Source organism: Alnus glutinosa, chromosome 7 (genome assembly GCF_958979055.1).
Source record: "Alnus glutinosa chromosome 7, dhAlnGlut1.1, whole genome shotgun sequence".
NCBI lineage: Eukaryota > Viridiplantae > Streptophyta > Magnoliopsida > Fagales > Betulaceae > Alnus > Alnus glutinosa.
The window spans coordinates 3,867,996-3,892,728 of NC_084892.1; the positions used below are offsets into that span (position 1 = coordinate 3,867,996).

Here is a 24,733-nt window from a genome sequence, read left to right on the forward strand (position 1 = left end):
AAACAATGTAAGAATGATATTATCATTGAATGAAAGTTTGATTTTCCTCTTCAACTTGCGAGTTGAACTTTGTGCTTGAGAACACAGCTTCTCTTCACTTTTATCTGCCTGCCCTACGTCAATTGGTATCAGAGCCTTGACTATCTTGGTCTGATGGCAAGAGACGAAAACGACGACAACCACTCCGACGGCGAAGAACGTGGAGTGTAGGCCCTTTGGGCAGCCATAGACACCCATGATCAGCAATTTCTCCGCATGGAACGCACACTTGAAGCGTTACAGCAAGCAGTTGCTGGATTGGGCGTTGATGGCAACCGGGACCATGAACACCCCCGGAATCGCGCCCACGAAGAGGCTCGTGGCCATCCCGGGGGAGAACGTGGTCCTGGACCTCGACGAAGGCCTCAACCCTTCAGAGAGTCATCTAGTGAGGAGGAAGACCACCTCCAGGAAGGAGAAGGCGATAGAAGAAGACCGGAGAATGCCCACAGTTTCCGGGTTAAAATTGACCTTCCTAACTTTAATGGTCATCTCCACGTAGAGAACTTCCTTGATTGGATTCTCAAAGTAGAGAATTTCTTTGACTACATGCAGACTCCAGAGGCTCAACAAGTGAAATTGGTGGCGTACAAACGCAGAGCAACCAGAGGAGGCAAGGAAAGCAACCGGTTCGGACTTGGTTAAAAATGAAGAAGTTGATGAAGGCTCGGTTCTTACCCCCAGACTATGAGCAAATGTTATACCAGCAGTACTAGAATTGCCGACAGGGAACTCGGACAGTTACGGATTATACCGAGGAGTTCTATCGGTTGGACTCTCGGAACAATCTATCCGAGACTGAGGGGCAGCAAGTAGCTCGGTATATTGGTGGGTTGCGCATGGCCATTCAAGATCAAGTCTCATTACATACGGTGTGGACTTTGTCCGAAGCTTTGAACCTAGCCATGAAGATTGAGTCGCAGATGGTGCGACATTCGGGTCGGTCACAAGCTTTCAGGCAGTCCGAGAAAAGGGGAGAATCAACGATTGTACCGAACCCTCAACAAAGCTCACAGCCCCGAAGGTTTCAGGGTGAGAGCAGTAACACCCAGGCAGCGAAAGGAGTATCCTTTCCCCCTCGGGAAAAGGGAGTTGACGGAAGTAGTAACAACCCATACACCAAGCCTATTCTCGGTAAATGTTTTCAGGTGTGGCCAACCAGGTCACAGATCCAATGAATGCCCGAGCCGACGTTCGGTAAATACGGTGGAATCGGCGAAAGGAGTCTTACCAGAGGATTCAGTAGAGACTGAGGAGGATGAACTCGGTGAATATGAAGGAGGAGAATTCATCGAAGGTGACGACGGAGAGTTCGTCAATTGCATAGTCCAGAGAGTGCTGTTAGCCCCGAAACTTGAAGAACCGACGCAGCGACACACCATCTTCAAAACCCGATGTACTATCAATCAGAAGGTATGCAATCTGAATATAGCTAGTGGGAGCTGCAAGAATATTGTCTCTCGAAAATTGGTTGACACGTTGCAACTAAAAACCGAGAAGCACCCAAGCCCCTACAAAATCAGTTGGATCAAGAAAGGAGCCGATACGAGAGTCACAGACACTTGTCGAGTGCCTTTCTCAATCAGGTAGTCGTACCAAGACGAGGTTCAATGCGATATTGTAGACATGGATGCCTGCCATGTTTTGTTGGGATGACCGTGGCAATACGATGTAGACACCACGTGCAAGGGACGAGACAATGTCTACCTCTTTTGGTGGCACGGGAAGAAGATTATATTAGTACCAGCTGGGACTAATAACACACCTCAAAGTCATACCACGGCAAGCAAACCGTCTTTCCTTACCCTCGGAGAAACAGAGATATGCAGGAATTGAAAACTGCTGAGACAATCCTAACTATGGTAGTTAAGGGTGTCATGTCGGAGTCAAAGACAGATATTCCTAAGTCAATTCAGCCGATGCTGGATGAGTATGGGGATCTCTTGCCAGCTGAATTACAGACCGCGTTACCTCCCATGAGGGACATTCAGCACCAGATTGAGTTGGTGCCGGGAGCAAGTCTTCCTAACCTCCCCCACTATCGGATGAGTCCTGAGGAACATAAGATCCTCTGAGAGCAAATAGAGGACCTGATCCAAAAGGGTCTGATCAAGGAGAGCTTGAGTCCTTGTGCTGTGCCAGCGTTACTGATCCCAAAGAGGGATGGGAGTTGGAGGATGTGTATTGACAGCCAAGCTATCAACAAAATCACGGTGAAGTATCGATTCCCCATTCCAAGGCTACATGATATGCTCGATATGTTAGCAGGGGCGAAGGTCTTTTCAAAACTTGACCTTTGCAGCGGCTATCACCAAATTCGGATCCGACCTGGGGACGAATGGAAAACAGCGTTCAAGACGAAGGAGGGTCTGTATGAATGGCTGGTGATGCCATTTGGGCTCTCGAATGCACCGAGCACATTCATGCGGGTGATGAACCAAGTGCTGAAGCCTTTCATCGGTAAATTTGTTATAGTTTATTTCGATGATATTTTGATTTATAGCCAAAATACCGAGGAGCATCTGAAGCAGGTCCGAGAAGTTTTGAGTGTGTTGAGAGACAATAAGCTATACCTTAATCTGAAGAAATGCACCTTCCTCACGGACAAGTTGCTCTTCCTCGGATTTATTGTAAGTGCCGAGGGCATACAAGCAGATGAGGAGAAGGTCCGAGCCATTCAAGAGTGGCCGACGCCCACTACAGTCGAGCAAGTCCGAAGCTTTCACAGCCTAGCCACTTTCTTCCGAAGGTTCATTTGGAATTTCAGCAGCTTGGTAGCCCCAATTACCGAGTGTTTGAAGAAAGGGCAGTTTCGATGGGTAGCAGAGCAGGAGGCCAGTTTTGCCGTGATCAAAGAGTGACTTTCAATAGCCCCGGTCCTAGCTTTGCTTGACTTCAAAAAGTTATTTGAAGTAGATTGTGATGCTTCCATTGTGGGAATCAGAGCAGTATTGTCCCAGAAAGGTCGGCCAATAAAGTTCTTTAGTGAAAAGTTGAATGAAGCTTGGCAGAAGTGGACGACCTATGAGCTTGAGTTTTACGCAATGATCCGAGCCCTGAAGCATTGGGAACACTATCTGATTCATCGAGAATTTGTTCTATACAATGATCACCAAGCTCTGAAGTTCGTCAATACGCAAAACAATTTGAATCGGATGCATGCCCGGTGGATTGCTTTCATGCAGAAGTTTACTTTTGTGTTGAAGCACAAGTCGGGAAAACAGAACAAGGTGGCAGATGCCTTGAGTCAACGCTCGGCTTTACTTGTGACCTTACAGTCCGAGATAACAAGCTTAGAGCACTTGCGGGCTTTATACGCCGAAGATGAAGATTTTAAAGAAGATTGGGAGAAGTGCATGTTGATGCAACCAAACACCGACTTCCACATCCAGGAGGGATATCTGTTTCGAGTAAATCAACTTTGTATTCCCCAAACCTCACTGCGTGAACAAATAATGCGGGAGTTGCATGGAGGAGGACTCGGTGGTCATGTGGGTCGGGACAAAACTATTTCATTGGTCTCGGATCGGTATTATTGGCCACAACTCAGGCGAGATGTCGACAAATTTGTATCAAAGTGCCCTGTATGTCAGACCGAAAAAGGAAGTTCGCAAAATACCGGACTCTACACCCCGCTGCCAGTGCCCGAGAACATTTGGGAAGACTTAAGCATGGATTTTGTGCTTGGACTTCTGAGGACCCAACGAGGTATGGACTCGATCTTTGTGGTTGTAGATCGGTTCTCTAAAATGGCACACTTTATTCCTTGTAGGAAGACCTCGGATGCTTCCCATGTAGCTCATCTCTTCTTTAGAGAAGTTGTTCAGTTACACGGTGTGCCCAAGACCATCACCTCGGACCACGATGTAAAGTTCCTTAGCCACTTCTGGAGGACTCTGTGGCGAAGATTCGATACCTCTCTCAATTACAGCAGCACTTGTCATCTGCAGACTGACAGACAAACTGAGGTGACCAACCGAACTCTCGGAAATATGCTTAGGTGTGTTTCCCGAGACAAACCAAAGCAGTGGGACATCAACCTTCCTCAAGTTGAGTTCGCCTTCAACTGTATGAGTAACCGATCCACAGGCAAGTCACCTTTTGAGGTTGTCTACACCAAACCTCCAAATCATGCTCTTGACCTGGTTCCTCTTCCAAAGCTGCCGGGATTGAATGTTGCAGCCGAGCATATGGCTGACCGAGTGCAACAAATCCATGAAGAGGTGCGTCTGAATCTGGAACAGGCGAATGACAAATACAAAGGTGCCACTGATTCAAAACGGAGAGCAAAGATTTTCCACGAAGGTGATTTGGTGATGGCGCATCTGCGCAAGACCCACTTTCAGCCGGAACCTATGGCAAACTGAAGAGCCAAAAGTACGGGCCATTTCGGATTAAGAGGAGGATAAACAATAATGCTTATGTGGTGGAACTTCCCGAGGATATGGCCATTTCCAATACTTTCAATGTGGTTGACCTATTTGCCTACCATCCCGACGAGCCACTTTACGCTAACTCGAGGACGAGTTTTCTTGAAGAAGGGGAGACTGATGTAGGGATGTAGGACAATTCGAGGATGCGCCTCAGAAGGTCATGGTCATCTCGGATAGTAGTCTCGGATAGTATTGACCTCGGATCATATCCGAGAAGAGATGTGCCGACATTTGTCTCGGTAAAATGCCACGATCCCACCTTGTCAAATAACCAAGACTCAGCTCGATCCCTTCCAGCACATGACCGAGACCCAGCTCGATAAATCAAGGGGGAAGATTTCTGCGGAAGGAGCAGCCGAGCGGATTTTCTGGAGATTTCGTGCGGAAATCGTGGAAGAGTTGTTGATTCCCCTATTTTATTTTGATAATCATTTTGTGGTACTTTTCCTTAAATTTTGAGATTCCCCTTGACCATCAAATCTCTCTCATTAGTGAGGATTTGATGACAACTTTTATTTATTATTTATTTCCTTTTACAAGCCATAAGGCTTCACTATTAAAAGTAAACAATGTAAGAATGATATTATCATTGAATGAAAGTTTGATTTTCCTCTTTAACTTGCGAGTTGAACTTTGTGCTTGAGAACGCAGCTTCTCTTCACTTTTATCCGCCTGCGCTACGTCACACATTCACACAAATATGAGTATTTTGATTTGAACATTGTGAAAAAGTGTTAGTTTTTGGTGCTTAAAAAGGTGAAAAAAAAAAAAAAAAAAACATATGTTCTTAGGAGAAGTCGAACTTACTGATTTAGATGGACCTTTTGTGAAGATTAGTCTTAAAGGTCGGTTTTGGCACAAATGTAGTGATGTTCAGGCCAGAGTCGCTAATTATCTGAAGCAGAGGATCCCCGTGAGTCATTTTCTAACTGAGAATTGTAGCTGAATGGAATGCCCTGCTCTTTTTGGTATTAATGTGCGGTTGCTTTTTCTCAGGAAATCTTGGAGGTGGATAATAGAAGATGAGAAACAGTTGGATGATAGTCCTGAAAACTTTTGAGGTACACAAGTGGCCACTTTTTTCACTTTCTCTTGGCCTTTTAGAAAATTGTTCTGGCATTTTCATGGGAATAGCTTACAAGGGTAGTGATTTCTGTACAAATTCCTGCTATTAATCATGTGCTAAAGGATCGCTTGTTTCTATTGACAGATAGAAAAAGAAATTTGAAAATCTTTGAAATCATCAAGCTTTAAAAAACATTGCAAATGGATTGGTGTAATGCAAGAGTTTAGATAAACAAATGTAAGTATAAAATAATCTCAAGCCCATAGAAATTGGTGAATTTAATCATTTGATTAATACTTAAACACCTTCTGTTTTGGATAACTAAATGTAATGTGGCAGCATGTGAAGAAGCAGGGTTGAGTTCCTAATAGAATTCTTGTAGAAATCTGGTTGATTCAATAATCAATTAGTAATTTATTCTCCACCTTTTGTATATGATAAACTTGTTTAGAGATTAGTTATTTTCACTTATACTTTTGTTTCCGTCTCTTTCAAAAATTTGTCTAGGACGTCTCTCTCTGTGTGTGATCTGTGAAATTTTTACACAATTCATTAGCCAAGTTGCCTATTTTTCCATCATATGGACAATGGTTTAATGTTGGCATAGTAGAAACCTAACAAGAACTTTCTTAATCTAGTATAAGGTTGTTGCCTATGTCTGCCCTGTCAAATAGCTAGCTGGCAGTCACAGATTTGAGGAATTATTTCTTCATCAAGTAAGATATTTGCAGTTTTATATTGCTATGTGTGCTGCAGGATGGGAAGAATGTCAAGGGCAACTATATTTTGAGAATGGGCTCTTTTGAATCCTGTGAATGTCTATTTTTGGGTATAGACACCAGTATTACTTGTATCTTATTGGCAAAACAAGTTGCAGTGCCATATCAAAAAACTCAAAGCTTCTGAAGCCAAGAAATTCATCTTTAGGATTAGACTAGCAGTAAAAACTATTCTAAGGAAGTTTTAGAAAGAAGCTGAATGTGATCTCTGCCAGATGATAAAAGAGTTTCAAGAATTCAACACACTGTCGCCGTTTGTTGAGTCCCGTGCAATGTCCATCAAATGTTCAATTATGGAACTTATTAATAAGAACTTTCTTTTTCATTTTCTTCTTACATTCTGCATTGAAACCTTCATTACTCATGAGGCAGATGGTTTGACCCAGCTCCTCCTTGATTCTTTTGCAGTCTGCATTATAATTTCCAGCCTCCAAATCATTATCTGTTCATTTTTTTTTTTGAAACTGTTAGGGAATTATCATTCCTAAAGCCTAAACGGACCCATTATAGAAGTTAGGGCTCAACCAGCCTAGCCAGTTGGGTCGGCTCGAAATTCAGACAACCTCTATCAAAAGGGGAGTGGGCCTGAAAGTCCAACTAAGGCCCACCCCTAATCCAAAAAGAAAACCCCGCGGCCAAGTCCAATACAAGGTTCAATCCATTCCTGTCAAAAGACGAGAAGCTGCAAGAATCCGAGATACTCGGCCACGTTCCGCAAAAATGCCTCCAATCCTGTCGTGGGTGTACATGCACTACAAAAATTAAAGTGTTTTGTGACTGACTTTTTGTAGCCTTTCAGGATGCTTGAAAGGCCACTAAACAACAGTGACGTGTGATTAGTGGCCTTTCTACAAGGTCAGTAATCAAGGTATCAGTATTTCTAATTTAGTGGCGTATCATTGATTGACACGCCACTGATATCAGTGGCGTGTCGTTCTGGCACGCCACTATTATATATAGTGGCATGTCGTTCTGACACGCCACTAATTTGTGGCGTGCGAAACGGCACGCCCCTAATTTGTGGCGTGTCAACCAGTGACACACCACTAATTAAGTTAATTCTTTTTAAAAAAAAATAAATAAAAATTCTGCAATCCGAATAAAAATTCTGCAACCCTATTCTATTACATTTCCATCAATCCATGATCAACACAATCGCAACAATTTGCATTTTTATCAATAATTAACAATCACAACTACCAAAAAATTATTCCAAAAGTTTCAATAAACATATGTCATAGATTCATAATAATCAAAACAAAAGTTTCAACAAACAAAATATACAATCAATCTTTGTCATAGATTGATAACAAATTATACAGATTACAAAACCGGAGCAAAAAAGACAAGTACGTATTCGCCAACTAAAATAAACCAAAATGTTACCCAATATCAGTCGTGATCAAGATTTTCATGATCGGGTAATTGCACAACATTTTTTGTAGGAGCTGTGAATGATAAAACAAATATAGTTAGCAAACAATATGATCGAATCATATCAAGTCCTAAGCATTGAGCAACGCGTGAATTTAAACAAATGTAATCATACCATGAAAAAAAAAAAGCCATTAATTATTACCTGATCTGCTATCAACAGACGATATCACATTCATATGATGTGCATAATTTTTGTCTGGCGTTGCGTTATCATTAGAGACTCTGAACACGGATACTGACTAGCGCTACGATGACTCCATTTGGCTAAAACAGGACATAATCTGAGACTGTGCCGCCAACACCTCATCCATTTGTGACTTTTGTCGTGTCCGCTCACCCTCGGGTGCTCTTCAATCTCAGAAGCTTGTTGTGCCCACTCAGCCTCGAGTGCTCTCTCCATCTCAGAAGCGTGTCGTGCCCGCTCGACCTCGAGTGCTCTCTCCATCTCAGAAGTGAATATTTCTTATAGGAAGACAGCGTGCCCTTGATTCTGTGATCGTTGCTATGAGGGTGTATGGTATGAGCGTATGGACCCGCACAGGCTAAATATTTGGTCCAACCTGCCGAACTCTGCACGCGTACTCCAGTTTATTGTCAAGCGCCAGGGCATACGCGTCGTCATGTCTCCAGCATACCGTTCCTTGTGTCATGCTTGACAATTCAGCAGAGTCGGTTGGCATTAGCATCGCCATCCTCTCCTGCATATTGTATTAAATGTTAGTGTGTCAAACAAATGTGCATCGTAAATAAGTTATCACACATATAAGCAAAATAATATATGAAAAATGAGTAGCATACACATCTCTCTTTTACTACATCATTTGGATAGCTTCCATCCTTCCTCGTGTGAGTTTTTAGGTACGATTGTGCTCGTGTAGGAAGAGTGTCATCCTTGATAGCCTGGCAAAAGAATAAAACATTATAACACATGTTTATATATATATAAAATGTTTACATCTATGTGTACGGGATAAATTGGTGCACATACTTCTTCGTGTGACAACCTCGCATAACTTTTGGTTCCCATGCAATGAGGAGTATTTTGCAATGCTCGTAATTGCTTCATATGGTCAACATACTCCTACACAATTAACATTTTTATTATGTGAACATTAACACAACTAAATGAAATTAATGAAACTACACAAAACAGTAATATAATTCATGACTAACCTGATACTCCTCATCACACCATTTATTCAATAACACATTCAAGTCGTCGGAGTGGTAGTTGGAGAAAAAACACCACATAACAAATGGATTGAATATCTAAAATTTTGTACTATGAGCAACCCCCACCTTATACTCGATTAACGGACTGGGTTAATATTGCAACATTAAAAAGCATATCTTTGACTTAAATAGTAATTTCATACTATACATAGACACTACTGGGCATCTTAACAAGGAATCTCATCCCATGTTATTCCATGCCCAAAGAGGGAGTAGGGAGAGGATAAGAAATCACAAGTCTATTGTCTAACATTACAATTTTTTTTACTAATTTGCTTATACCTCAAACACGTCTTTTCCTTCAACCCAAACACCTAAAGCACACAGAAACTGTAATTACAAAAATAAAAAACCAAGCAACACAAAAACGTATACAATTCAAAACAATAAACCAAACAATAACAAAAATAAAAAACTGAAACACAACACAAAAGAATAAATGTATTTTACATATATTAAACATAGAAATAGATAATTAATATATAATTGAAAAAAAAAGGAAAAAAAGAAAAAAAAAATGGAGAGTCACTAACCGTACGGGTGGACGGCGTCGGTGGACTTCAGCCGTCGTGGGTGGCCGGCGTCTGAGCTGGGCGGGAGAGTGAGAGATGAGAGAGAGAGAAAGAGAGAGAGAGAGAGGAGACGCATACTGTGCGATGGTCGATGGAGTTGATGCGGCGGCCAGCATAGCTGAGAGAGAGAGTGAAATTTTTATTGCAGAGAAAAGGGTTGCCGTGCGGGTATGCGCGGTTCTATGAAATTGTTTGTGGTGTGTCAGTAAAATGCGCCACAAAATTAGTGGCGTGTTGGATCCGACACGCCACACATTCAGTCAGGCGTGCCACAAATTAGTAGCGCGTCTAACAAACAGTCCACTATTTAGTGGCGTGTTTGACTGATACACCACAAAATTGTGGCACGTCTGATTGACACGCCACAAAATTGTGGGGCGTTAGACTGGCACGCCACAATTAATGGTGTGTTAAACTAAATTTGTGGTGTGTCGGATCCAACACGCCACTAATTTAGTGGCGTTTGAATCCAACACGCCACTAATTATTTTAGTGAGGTGTTAAGATTGAACGCACCACTAATTAGTGAGGTGTCAAAAAGTAATTTACTGTAGACACACCACTAAATGCAGAGTTTTTTTGTAGTGGTGCTTTGAATTATCAAAAGATTTACACTCCTAAACGTGCAGTAACCCTCGTCTCAAAGACTACCACGATCAGAGAGACGTTCTCCCTCACTTTAAAGGGTTAATCGTCTCAACCTTTCAGTATAAATACAGAACAACCTCCAAATATTCTCTAGTGAAAATTCTTACGATTAAGTGCTATCATTATTATACCCCAGAAATTGACTTAAGCATTAAAGTGAGAGTAGTTGGCACCTCTAGTAAGCGTTCTTATTGTATTATTGTTTTGCAGAAGGAGATCATTGTTGTTTTCAAACAGCTCGTGTCACCTAACTGGAAACTGTCTCAACAGATACTTTTCATTGCCTTAGGGTTTTATTGATCTTCTAAGGTAGACAAATAATTTGGGATGGGAATATAACATTTATATATAAATAAAAGCAAACTATGCAATGTTTGCTATGAATGGAATGAAGAATTCAGCCAAGTTCTAATGTTGCAAACTCCGGTACAGATGAGCAACAACAAGTGCCATTGTTCCTTACAATTTATTCATGATCATTGGCAGCAACTTTTTCTTTTTCTATTGCTCTAATCTTAGTTGTTTGTTCTGATGTATAACAATTCAAAGTTCATATGATTCATCTAAAAAAAAAAAAAAAAAAATTCAAAGTACATATAATTTTCAAAGAAAAGATCAAACAACTCATATTCGTGGTTACTATCTCGTTCGCTTCTTTTCTAAAATAAGGTAGGCATTCATGTTTGCAGTGTTCAACAAAACCATGATCGGAAATATTGGAGTGAAAGGACTTTCACTGACCTCCAAAAGTTAATTGTACTATAGTAGGGCAAACAAACATTGACATCTTCTCTTCAAAAAAAAAAAAAAGACAATTACCTTCTTGATCTCACACACACGTCAATAAATCACCCTTTTACCACTTAGCCCGTTTATTTCGGCGTAAAATATTTCATTGATTTTTTTTGTTCTTAATTTTGAGTGTTTGGTCTAGCACAAAATATTGGTCAACATAAAAAAGTTTCGACCAAGAAAAATAACTTTCACGAGTCGTAAAATTGTTTACGTTTCTCATCTGCGTAAACTATTTTTTGTCGTTCTCTCACAGCCCTAGACAGACAATTGTAAGAAGGAGCCTACCTATGCGAGCATGTCTCAAATGGCCCTTTTACAATTGCCAATCCAAATTGCAAGCAATATCGTTTGGAAATTGCACAGAAACTCAATCCCACCTCAAAAGGCTTTTTATTTTTGCACTCTCTTTCTTCGCAACTCATCTTTCATGTCTCTCTCTTTCTCGAAGCTCATCAAATTATATGAAAATTGTTGGTTTATTTTTTATTAACTACATTCTGGTTTGACAAAAATGCTTCCATATCAGGGACTTCCATTTCATGGACTGCTATGACAGGAACACTGTAATTCAGAGTCTTCCAGAAGAATATTGCAGAATATTAATTCTAAATATAGAATGGAATGATCAAGTCATGATATCTACATAGAATATCCTTAAGAAGGCAATTTCTTGTTAAATGAAATATTCTGGAGACTTTACAGCTCAAAAAGTCGGTTTTCCCTACAGCCCGTTCGGATGCCCAGATGCCAGAGTCCGAACGCTCAACACTAAGAGCAAAAGTCCTATGAAGGTCCGAACGGTGCAGCAGACATTGAAGTCCGAGAGCAAAAGTCCGAAATGAGTCTGGACGGCCTAGCAGACGTGATCTACAGAGAGCAAAAGTCTGCATGAAGGTTCGGACACAAATGCATTGACTGCGGATGTTGGAAGTACTTTATGCAACTGTTCGGAGGCTAGTGTTGCAAGTTCAGACGCCAGAGACCAGGTCCGGACGCCGTCTATGGAGTCCGAGTTTGAGTAGAACTAGGTTTTCTGAAGCTTATTTAAAGGGGCTTCTAGGCTACTTATTTGTAAGGAATCTGTATAGAATTCAAGCGTGCTAAGAGATGATGTTTAGGCAGAGATTGTTAGATTTGCTAGCTCTCTTAGATCAAAGTTTTTATGTTGTGTGATTTGATCAATTGAAATCTAGCTTAGGGATGAGCCTTAAACTAAATGAGTCCATTGAACACCCATTTAGACAGAAGGTCTGGTTGGGAAGCGTTCACGTATAAGTACCTGTCAGAGTTAGAGGTACAACTACTGCATTGGGTTATGTGAGTATTACTGCCTTATAACTAACTTTGTCTTCTGAATAGTGGATTTCTTAAGTTTGACTGCCTCAAATTGGTTTTTTTTCTTAATAAGAGTTCCCATTTCGTCAACAAAATATTTGTCTCTTTTAAATTCTGCATTTAATATTTTATTGCACAATTGATCACACATACACGTTAATTACGAGTCTTTATTTTTCAAAAAATATATTTAATTGTTAAAAGAGCATTTTAGGTTGCCAAACGCAAAACAAAACAAGCCCTTAATCTAAGATTAACCGGAGGAGTGACTTGGGGTGAGGATTTAGAATTGAAGATTAGTTGTTCGGTTTCTTTAATCTTTGGAAAGAAGATATTATATTTAAATGTTGTATGAACAGCACCAAAATCTTATACATATCCCGTTCTCATCCAGGTCACCCTTTTACTTCTTAAGCAAAATTAAAGAAAAAGAGGTAGGTAGGAATTTGAAGATAGTTCTTTGATTTCTTTTATTCTTTTGTTAAGAAGATCTTGTATTTAAATGCCAATAAGCATACGTGATCTAGTAGCTTACAGCAGCATACCTAAACCTGTTGTTGTCGGAATCTCTCTGTCTTGTGCTTTTCACCAATAAAACCAAGAGACTAAGATTTATTGACATTTTGGTTGATTGCTTCGTATCTTGTATGGATTGAATCATATCTATGTAATCAAATGCAAATGGAGATTATTAACAACTTATCATGTGCCTCACATGAATGCCCCACCATTTGAAGTTGACTTGTATCTCGTGGCAAACAAAGCAATCCACTCTCCTCAAAGATTGGATACCAAACCACTTTTTTTTAATCATAATTATCATCATCAAAATGAATAATTAAGAACATGCTCGTGGTTGCACGATAATTTTGCAATCACGTTGATACCTCAAAATTCCTAGCAGATATGATTGCATTTTTGTGTGGTGTAGAATCGGAACTGTTGTTGTGCCCAACAAGAAAATGGAGAAGAACCATTTTACGGTCAAGATTTTATTTTGTTTCAAATGACGTGGCATCACATAGATCGTTAGATACAAAAATAAAATAATACCTTAAAATGGAGAGGATCTTATTCCTTTTGGGGTACCATACTAGCTTGTTCCCGAATTGATGACAATGCAAAGAAGCCTTTGGATTGTGGAATGGTATACGATGGCATATAAAAAGAGACCAAAACTCTCTCCCTCTCGGAAGCTTCTATGTCATTGACTTTCCATAGATTATATGATGGCTTATCATGCCTCAAAGTCTGTATTAAGATTTTAGGACATCGATATTTAAGACTTCTGGTTGTGGATAATTGTGGAGAATGTTGGATAAATTAGGAATTGATTAATAAATATGGTAAAAAGTCATGCTAGAAACTATATTTTTATGCTGGACTTAATTAAATATGGTAAAAATAAATAAATTAAAGGTTGGTTAAAAGTGATATGTCAACATTGTAGGATATTTGTGCGATGAACTTATGGTATATATTCAATGTAGGACTTAATTGTTTTTTACTCACATATGTATATTCAACATATCTATGCACTCATCCTACTGAACTATTGGCTCTTAATAGGATCATGAAGTGATGAACCATCGGCTCTGATACCCTTTATAGGAGAGATATAGGAGAGATTTATTGGCAAGTGAGTTCTTTCAATGAGAATATATTATAACATATTATAATATCACTAAACTCAAAAGCTTAAGCGAATGAGTTTAACCCAATTGTCGTGTACTAATTACTAACCAATTTTTGATATGTTTTTAATATAAAATTTAATTATTTTTCACTCGCATGTGTATACTCCTCACAAACCTCAGTCATGAAATGAGAGACCAATTAGAAACATAACTTAGCTAAAAATAGGGTCGGGGCCATGTTCATCAAATTTAACAACATTATAACTTTTTTTTTTTTTTTTTTTTTTTTTTTTTTTTTTTTTTTTTTTAATAAATGAACGTAACAATTTACGTAACATTCATCGTATCAACCACAGTCAAATTTAATAACGTAAACTATTACGTCAGTTTTTAAACATTTATAATACGAGGGGCCCACCAATTTATGGGGGCCGCAAAGATTATTGTCACAAACACGTGACACACAAACCATCTAGAAGACAAATACAAACCAAACTACATGTCTTTGGTGGGATCGAACAAGAAAAATCGTAACACATTTTTGTGTTAAAAAAAGGAATTATGAAGACAATAAAATTGATTAAAACGCGGCCCCACCGAAATACACATCAAAATAACAGTAAGGTCTTGGTTTATATATATTTTAATTTGTGTCTAAAACATTTGTGACGTGGCCTACTAAAAAGGGGGATTTGATTCTTGTACAACACCGATACAACAACTGCACAACAACCACTCACATGAGGGTGGGGCTCAGTATGTGGGACCCACTCTCATGTGAGGGATTGTTGTACAGTTGTTGTATTGATGTTGTAAATCTAACATTTTCCCTAAAAAGTTTACCAATTGTTTGTGAAGGGAAATTATCAAAACACTCACAATGCACAACAATAACACAACACCAAGAGAACAAGGATCACTCCCCATTTGTAAAATACAAAAGTCATTGGAATAGGTATGAAATACTATTATCTTGATCGGTTGAATAATCAATTATTTTAAAAGTTTAAATTAATAAAATAATAAATTTAATTAATATTGTAACACACATTTTATATGTGGGGACTCAAACTCCCTTAAATAAGTGAGTCTTAACATATTAAATATTTATTTTATGATATAATTTTCCTTTCAATCCAATTTATAAAGTTATCCTTTAAACTTGTGAGAATTTTTTCAAACTCTTTTAATGCTATTAAATAAAACATATGAGAATCACATATTTAAGGGACACAAGACAATAAGTGAATTACAAAGATAAATTTCAAATTCAAGATCATCATTTATTTTAAAAATTTTAAAAAATTAAAAAATTATAAATTTAATCATTTAATTAATATTTTAACATAATCTAACACCATTTTGCACCTATAACAATTTGGTTCACAACTAATTATGCAGCTACAGAAGTCTTTCTCTAGCATTACATGAAAGTCACCTGAGAGTTGATCGAGAGGCTTTCTCTAGCATTTTCTACCCTGGATTTTGGGTGATTATTTTTCCTTTACTTTCGGAACAAGTTCCTCATGCAAAGCTGTCTCCTTTGAAACGATCGAGGTCGTTCACTATTGTTGACTGCATATATATATATATATTTTAAGGAAAGATCAGCCTTTCATTAAACAAGATAAGGGTACATAATAATCCACCAAATTGGTGTACATACAACACCCCATGAAGGTGAATACGCAACTGAGCCAACAAAGACTCAGACACCAATAGACAATTGCTAAGAAAGAAATTTAGCCAAACAGAACGAAAAGCACATATAGACGAGGAAATAATTATTAAAATATATCTAGATTACTGTAAAATTAAGAATTTGATGAGAATTGTATTGCTTTGAATAATGATTAGATTACATTAAATTTATAAATTTGATGATATTAAATCACCATAAATTAAGAAATTTGATTATGATTATATTTTATATGTAAGCTCTATAAATAGAGTCATTCGTATTGTACACTCATAAAGTGAATAAGAATATAATATAACTCGTTCGACTTTATTCTGTTGACGTAGGTTATAAACCAAACCACATAAAAATTTTTGTTTCTATTTTATTATTTTTACTATTGTCTTTATTTTTGTATGCGATTATATCGAGTTGCTTTATATGACGGAACGCTTTGAAACATGCAAGAGCCTATGTGAAAATAGTAGGACCGCGAAGGCCTCCTTTGAAAATTGATTATTACATTCATTTTGATTTATTAAAATTCAACTCATTTTATATTAAAAAAAAGAGAGTGAGAATCATATGCTAAATGTCACTTAATAGACTAAATTAGTTTGGGAATAACTTCAATTCGGTTGTAGCAGAAAGTAGGCTTTGTTTGCCTGCCAATGAGAAGTTGACACGTAAGCCTGGAGTAAGAAAATCAAATACAAGCAAAATGCCCGATTTTTTTTTGCTTTCTTTGCAGTGAAATGAAGAGATCGAAGGAGAGAGATGGGCGTGTCACGCTGGAAACCCAGCCTCGACCATCGACCCCTGACCCCGACCTAGACAACCAAACCTGCGTAGCCCATGGAAGCCGCACCACCACGTGGCCGACCCGAGTTCGACTCCGACCACATCACCGTTCACCATCTCCGGTTGAATAAGAATGCCGAGAGCACCAAATCACCGGACCAAATGTGATCACCAACTAGATCTGATCACCGAAAACCACTAGAGGGGCGAGAGGGGAGAACGGCCGGCGAAAGGGAGAGATCCCGGGAGAGGACGAGACTCAGGTCGAATCTCTGTCGACGATGTAGGAAGGTCGCAGGGAAGAGGATCTGGAGGCTCGCCGGTGGTCGCCGAGACTCTGTGGCTGGAGGACCGGCCATTCGGCGACGGGGAAGAGGCAGTCGGCTGACGGGTTGGGTTGAGATGCATTAGTTTTTTTTTTTTTTTTTCAGTCCAGGCAGACGTGCAGTGATTTGGGGCAAACCAGCTGACGGGCGGACATGCAGACGTGATTTTGGCAGTGGGGTTTTTCTTTTGTTTTAGAACAGGAGATACTTCAGAAGAGAGTTAGGAAAGAAATTGGCTACTTCACCAAAATTTCAATTTTTTACATTTAGCTGATGTGTCAAGTGATTATTGGTGGGCATAGACCCACTGTTTTCTGCCACTGCCGTATAGAAGGAGCTCTCAATTAGTTTTATTTCAGTTTCAGGAGCATTATGATTCAAGCCAACGTAATATATATATATATATACATCATTGCTTACCGATGAGAATTAGCATTTTATTAATTCTTTCAATATTCTTTCGAGTTTCGACCCATCCGAGAAGTTGAATATTGGCGTTGTTCCAATAGGCTCTTAAGTATTAAAAAAATTTAACAAAATCCGTACAAATAAGAAAAGCACTCTTTATATACGAGATAGAATGCATAAAGGCTTAAAATTGATTCTTTCACGTACTTTTCTTTTTTCCATTCAGGCACATGCATGTATATATATATGAGAAACTAATTAAGACATTGTGCTGGCGCAGTTCCAAAAAAAAAAAGGGCCAAAAGCTCTGCTCATATAAACTATATACTAAGATCACTGCAAACTCAAAAGCCATGTATATTTCATGCAGCAGATCACGTGGTAACTCCTGATTCAGGTACATAATTTAGTCTGTCCACCTCTTCCCAAACCAACTTGGATGTTATCTCATCATACTCTGGAACATATTCCTGTTACAAAACAAAAATTATATATCCAAGTCAATAAAAAGATAAAAATTATTCTTTCTCAATTTTCTTCAAAAAAAAAAAAAAAAGTTAGCCCAACTAATAAAAAAAACGGCTGCACTTGCTAACAACCCAATGAAAACATTAGCTAAATCTGTGTTATCACTCTAAAAGAATTAATCAATTTGGAGTTCTATAGAATCACTCAATAATTGGGGACACGTGATACTCACAAGAGCTTGTGTGTTGTGTGCACAAGACATAGACTGTAACACTCCGATCTCATATTCGGAAGAGATGAATAGTTCATATAAAGTGAGTGGTTTATAAAAATATTCATGGGTGTTAAGTTCCACATTGCCTAGTTCCTAGGTGAAACTGGGCTTTATAAGGGATTCTAGAAAAGTTTTATATTGACTAGTTCTTTTAGTGTGAAAGCGCAGATGTGGCTAGCACTTTTTTTTGGGTCGTTACATAGACCAAGGCCTTTGGAAGTTATTTGGTAGAATTATTGTTCATCTAAATCATATTTATATTAAAAAGGAGATGAAAGTGATCAAAGCACATACCTCAAGTTGCCTGACCAATTGTTTGGCAGTTGGTGCAGACACAATAATGCGACGTGCGATAGGTGAGATAAAGCCTTCATCGACAGCCTTATCTATGAAAGACAACAAGGAATTATAAAACCCATCTACATTCAAGAGGCCCACCTGCAATATTATGATTAAATTAGTGAATAGATTATAATATCCAAGTCGAACAATCGATCTTTATTCCGTGACCAAAAACAATTACAACTCTATTATATATTCTTAGTTTTGCATTTTATTTATTGTTTTTTTAGTCTATGAGAACCTTTCTCCCATTCAAACGGAGATCCTCTCCCAATCAAACCTCCTAAACGTGTACCATAACTCTGATTAAAAATGGCAAATCTTACGCTATCTTTCCATGTGAATCCAAATTAAGTACCCACATGCATTGATATATTCTAATAGTTTGATGCTATATATATATCTTTCTCAAAAATGATAAATCCATCACACTCAATAAGATTAATTAGCCCCACTAAACATATCACCTCTAGAAAAACAGCCGTGTACTCAAGAAACACGACAAAACATACCAAATTAATAATAGAAATAAACGTTGGACGAGTTAAAACTCCTCTGACGATCAGAATTCTCTTTTCAAAGCTTTTCTGATGTGAACTCGGAATATTAATTAGGGTTCTACGACATAAAGCATGTTATGATCATGTGAAGGGAGGAGCAGAAATTTGTCAGAATTGTTCAAGGTAAACAATAGGATGCATTTTAATTAAAAAAAACTCCATTTGCTTTATATATAGAGGGGATATGATCACTTGCTAAACACTGTTTTTTTTTTTTTTTTTAGTAATAAGATAAACGCTACTTAATAGACTCGTATATAACTGTCATACAATTGTGATGACGTGGTACGATTAATTTTTACTGACACATTATTCCAACTGTAAACAGTCTATTAAGTAGGATTGCTCTAATAATATTCCACTCAATATCTTGAATGTCCATATTTTATGGTGAAATTTTATTAAACAAAAGGAGAAAATTTCTCACGGGTTTTTGGTGAATTCCAAGCTGAGCCCACGTAATGACTTCCAGCAGTTCTTCCAGAGTGCCATAGCCACCTGATATTTGTGAATAGTTGTACATATGATGAATATATTAACATAAGAATATATAAATATATATATACCATTCAAAATTCGTTACACTCTGATTTCATACCAGGGAGGGCAATGAAGGCATCAGCTTGACGAGCCATTTCAGCTTTCCTCTGATGCATATCAGATACCGCTCTCACTTCTCCAACCGTTACGCCAGTTATCTGTCATGTGCCATTGTATTATTAACTTCAAATGCTGAACACCAATAAATGTATTTTAATAGAAATACCAAAATAAATGTATCTGTATAGATACCAATAAACTGCTGACTGCCTTAACATTCTTAATTGACCAACCATTTTTAAATTAAATCGGACCGCTTGGAATAATTGCATAAATAAGTTGATTCCAGAGTAATTAACACGCATTAATGCTATAAATCACAGATTTAGATATTGTGTAATGAAGCTGCCATCTCAGCAACTGTTATCCTAAAGGGGGATTTCAGATTTGTTTTGGAGTTTCTGAAAGTACCTCTCTAGGCATTAGGCTCCGTGGAATAATTCTGCACACAAACCGAATAACAAATATCAGTACACCAATCCAACAAACGTTACCCTTAGATGTTGTGTTGGAAGAAAAACTAGAGAAACTGGGACTAATTTGGGCGCCTATAATGAAGAAAGAGCGACACCGTAAGACTAGTTAATTAGTCCGTGTTGTGAAGAACAGACCGTTGATCCTGACATGGGCAGCACGGTACGGTCCTCAAACAAAAAAGTTGCTGCTTCAATTCTTTTTATTTAAAAAAGAGAACAAAAAAGAGGAAGTTCTCAAATTAATTATGTCAAAAAGTTCTCATACTTTCTACCACGCTTTTTCATTTCTTTCTATCTGACTGGAAGTCCCAGTGTGGACCAAAAGAGATACAACTTTATCCAACTTTAGTAAAACACATACTTCTAGATTCTACTGAAGACCAGACAAATTAGCACTTTGGGAATCAGATACCATGGCTTCTAACTGGTCGAGTATTTAAACCAAGTTCAAAATCCACCAAAAGTATGAACTTCTTGTTCGAAAGTTCGTATAAAAAATTGACGGCTATGTTTGTAAATACTTTTTAGGGGGTTTGAAAAAGTGTACATTTTAATGTGACATCATTTTGTGTTTTGAGTTGTTTTTAATATTTTTGTTTTGAAAAGCCAGAACAAAAAAGGAGATAGAAAAAAGTTCTTATCAATCAAAGCCGACCTTTTTGTTCATAGGAAAAGAGGAAAAAAATGCATATCCTTTTTAACTTCCCCAGCATTTGATCCCATGATGTCTGCCTTTGAGCGGGTTGAGAACCCAGTTCAAGAATAATGCAAGCCATTCCAAAGAAAACCAAGAAAGGTAATCATGGGGAGACAAATTAATGATGTCTGTCTTTAGAACCCCCAACCCTTTTACTTGACATTCGAACTTCAAGACCAGTGAGAGAGAGAGACAGAGAGAGAGAGAGAGAGGGACAAACCCTAGAACATGGCGCCCACCATCATGAACAGCCTGAGAAACAAGACCCATCAATCCCACGCTCCCACCTCCATAGACTAAATCAATCCTTCTCTCCACCTGCAAAGCACATCGAAAACGAGACCCATTAAAACGTGTCACCAAACCCATCATTAAAACAAACATTAATTTAATACTCAAAATAGATGATGATGATAATAAAAATAATAATAAGCCTTGGTGTGGATGAAAAACCCTGAACAGCCCAGTGAGTGAAATAAATATATTTCATGGAACCCCATGAACAAAAATCATGGAGGTTTGGTCATGGAAGCTTGTGGAGGTACCCAATGTTCGAACACGCTTAAAAGAGTCATGATACCAGGGGAGCACGTTTGGTTCCCCAGTAAAAAGCAGGAGATTATTATTTTAACAGAGTTTAAAAACCCAAAACAGAGAGAGATCATGCAAGAAGGCTGCTCAACTGACAGGCAGGTTACAGCTAGCACTCTCTCTCTCTCTCTCTCTCTCTCTCTCTCTCTCTCACATGCCAAACATAAACCCTAAACCTTCCCCTAACTCTTCAACAATCAAAAGCCCACGTTGGAATCGAAGCTTGTTTGTTGCAACACCACCACACCTAATCGATCGAAGAAAGAAAGAATGCAGGAAAGACTAAATCATCATAAATAATACATAAAGAAAGAAAGAAAGATTAAACTTGATGATGGTTCACGCAAAATTATAGGCCTTCTATAGATGAAGAAAGAAAGGTGTGAAATTTTGACGTCTCACAATATAATATTCGCATTTTTCTTAACACAATGCTTTTTAAAATTGTGATGAACATAAACCTATTATAACACTGCAATTAAGTGTGGTTATGCGATAAGTAGTACAGGATGAGTGATTTCCAGAGAGTCTGGTTCCAGAGATAAAAGAAAATGAACAATATTATGTAGTTGGGTGAATCGTTACAGAAACTGCACCAACTTGATGACCAGTTTTTTGTCCCCCTGAGAGAATGCACCTTAACGGCAGACATCTCATGGAATCTAATTCACGGAAACAAGGATAGAAGACGGAGAGGGAAACCAGACACACAGAAAAACCAGAGAAAAAATAGAAATTCAAAATGTGTTGAAAATACGTAAAGTTGTACCCGGCTGCGAAATATTCTGGTTATTAGAGAACTGCCCATATCGTAGATGAGAGAATCATGAAAAAGGCAATGAAAGGAAACTTTTAACGTTACCAGTTCCTTCCCAAGCTCAACAGCAGCTTCTTGGTAACTGGCTTTCTTCCCTGAACTGCTCCCACAGAACACACAAATCCGCTTGAATCTCGACTTTGTCTCTTCCATCTCTCTCTTTCTCTCTCTCTCGGGATAATGATCTGTCAAAGGGCGAGGAGGTTTGAGAATGAGAAGAAAGTGAGTATTTGTATAAATATATAAAAATCCTCTAGCTACCCACTTTTTCAAGACTTTCTTCTTCTTCTTCTTTTTATTTATTTATTTTTTTTTATCCTTTTTCTCTGGGCACATCAAGACTAGTTAACTCCTCGGCCAAGTAAACTTAATAATATATGCCCAATGCTTAGAAAAAAAAAAAAAAAAAAAACTAATTAATATACGGCCACAAAAAATAAAAAAATAAAGTAGTCAGTTAAACACTAGGTATTTATTTATAGGATGCTCTATGTATTGGGCAAATGATGGGAGGTCGTTTGTAGAAAATTATAAAATTGTGTTCCCACTACGAAATATTTCATTAAATTATGTAATAGAGCAGAGATACCCTGCTTCGCATGATGGATTGGATGATGTATTACTTGATGTACAATTGGATCGCGATCATATGTATATATAGGATAGATGTCAAGCGGAGATGGTTATAATTTAGCCATTAAATATTTGATCCATCAGATTATGCTTTATTAATCTTAAAAATTTAGATTTTAAATTTAAAAACGTTCCTTTCGTTCAAGAATATTATGCTCTATAATTTGTTGATCATGTAGTATCACAGATTCATAAAAGTATAACTTCTAGATTCTTAAATTTAAGAATTCAAATATTTAGATTTTAAATTCAGGATATGCGTACTATAAATTTTACTACAAATCTATTTATAAACTGACATGGTAATCAATATTCGGGAAATAAGTAAGCAAAAAGTCTAACTTGTTAATTTAATTAATTAGTGACTGACTTGTCAATTATACACTACTCTTGACCCGATTAGGATTCTCTGTAATTATTTGTCCGAATCTGAAAGAATTCAGACTGATAATTGTAAGAAATTACTTATGAGACCTACATTACCAAATAAAAATTGGACTGCGCGCCTAACCACTTATTCGGTTAGGTGAGTCTCATAAGTGGCCTCTCACAATCACCTATTTGAATTCTCTCAAATTTAGGCAAATACTCGTAGAGGATCCTGATCCCTCTCAACTATTTTATCAATTATGAATTGTTATGTTAGGTTGTAAGAAAATTATTATAAAAATTGTAGTATTCCAAGCATTTTCCTTAAAAGATTTAACTTTTTTACACATTTTTAACTAGAATTTCCCATTTTTTTTTAAAAAAAAAAAAATTGAACATATATTCGACCTATCAATATTTGTTTAATTTTTGTTTTTATGATAGAGTTTTTAAAATATTATTCACTAATCCTAAATTCACCGTCAACTAGCTAGCTACCATTAAATAACACGCTTCGCTTAGGGAAAAAAAATGGTTCGCTTAAATAATGGTTCTTAAATTTTAGAAGAAGCTTGACTATTATTGGTATTTTTGTTAATATGTTTAGAATGATTTTTATTTACTTTTTTGGTTTGAAAAGTGTTCTATATATATATAATGTAATTATGTAAAGGTTAAAAATGTTTTATGTTTAGAAGAGTATTCCATATTTTGAGTTGCTTAATTATTAAGGTTTTTGTTTGTGGTTTATTTACGTGGAAGGAGGAAAATAAAATAAATAAAAGGTTGAAGAAAAAATATTATACTAACCGATCGGGGGTGGCTCAAGTAATGAAGGACTCGAACTTGGTGGCATTTCTATCCGGTCTAATATTTGAATTTTCTTGAGGTGCAAACAATTTTTTAAGGTCCCGCTTTCATAGATACTAAGTCTTCGATTCGTGTTCAGGAGACCTTTGCACGGGTCCAAAATTTGCCTTGTTGGAACGCGAGGTGACCATGCCTGATAGGGTTTCCCATTTAAAAACCAAAAAATGGCAAAGGCAAAGGTGAAGGTGACGATGAGAAAGAAGGCAAAGGAAAGCCCTGATAGCCGCACCATACTCCAGGATTAAGGTTGTGGATGCACCAAGGTTGCCACTGTTCAAGTGCTCGGCTCGTGGATATGTATTATATGTCTATACATAATACATCGTATGTCTCCCAGTGGACAACTGGTGACGTCGTGTAAAAATCCCGTTCGGCGTATATATACGGAAATTCTTTTAAGAACAATTAATTTACCTCTTATGGAAATTAGCTAAAACGATTTATCCCCATTGATATTATTTTTGTTACAAAAAAAGGTTTAGATTAATTGTTTTTTATTTTCCTAATTAACTGCGCTGTTGACAACAAAAATCATACCAAGAATATATACAATACGGCATCTGTTATCTTTAAATAATGGTTCTTAATTTTCAGAAGAAGCTGAATATATCTTTTGGGTGATTTTCTTTTAGTTTTTAGTTTGAAAAAAATGTTCTGATGTGATATCGAGATAAAATTTTATTTTATTTTTTGATAAGTTTAAAGTATTTTAAGTTATTTGTTAATGATTTTGTTATGATTATATATAATAGAAAAAAGAAAAAAAAAAAACACAAAAATTTTAACTTGCTTTAATCATTTATCTCAAAATCAAATTCGTTATTTAGATGTGTTTGCATTGGTGTGTCA

At 37.5% G+C, this 24,733-nt stretch overlaps 1 protein-coding gene across 2 annotated transcripts; it reads right to left on the bottom strand.

Annotated features, from left to right (window-relative positions):
• Nucleotides 1–17,353: 17,353 nt before the first annotated feature.
• LOC133873620 (cytokinin riboside 5'-monophosphate phosphoribohydrolase LOG7) lies at nt 17,354–22,229 on the bottom strand. 2 transcript variants are annotated; one of them, XM_062311349.1, is made up of 7 exons: nt 21,965–22,229; nt 20,825–20,922; nt 19,843–19,873; nt 19,430–19,529; nt 19,259–19,329; nt 18,224–18,367; nt 17,354–17,657 (listed from the first exon to the last, which is right to left on the bottom strand). In XM_062311349.1, the coding sequence occupies exons 1-7, from the start codon at nt 22,163–22,165 to the stop codon at nt 17,562–17,564; spliced, it is 741 nt and encodes a 246-aa protein (XP_062167333.1). In that variant the 5' UTR covers nt 22,166–22,229; the 3' UTR covers nt 17,354–17,561. The 2 variants fall into 2 exon arrangements, with proteins under 2 accessions (XP_062167333.1, XP_062167335.1); XM_062311351.1 differs by having other exon boundaries at nt 17,361–17,657; nt 22,058–22,229.
• Between the last annotated feature and the right edge of the window lie 2,504 nt (nt 22,230–24,733).

Excerpts from the sequence above, each read along its gene's own strand:
- LOC133873620 (XM_062311349.1), bottom strand. The coding sequence starts at position 22,165 with ATGGAAGAGACAAAGTCGAGATTCAAGCGGATTTGTGTGTTCTGTGGG. Across the intron at positions 19,530-19,842 it reads GGAGCCTAATGCCTAGAGAG|ATAACTGGCGTAACGGTTGG; the intron begins GTACTTTCAGAA and ends GGCACATGACAG. Across the intron at positions 19,330-19,429 it reads TGCCTTCATTGCCCTCCCTG|GTGGCTATGGCACTCTGGAA; the intron begins GTATGAAATCAG and ends CACAAATATCAG.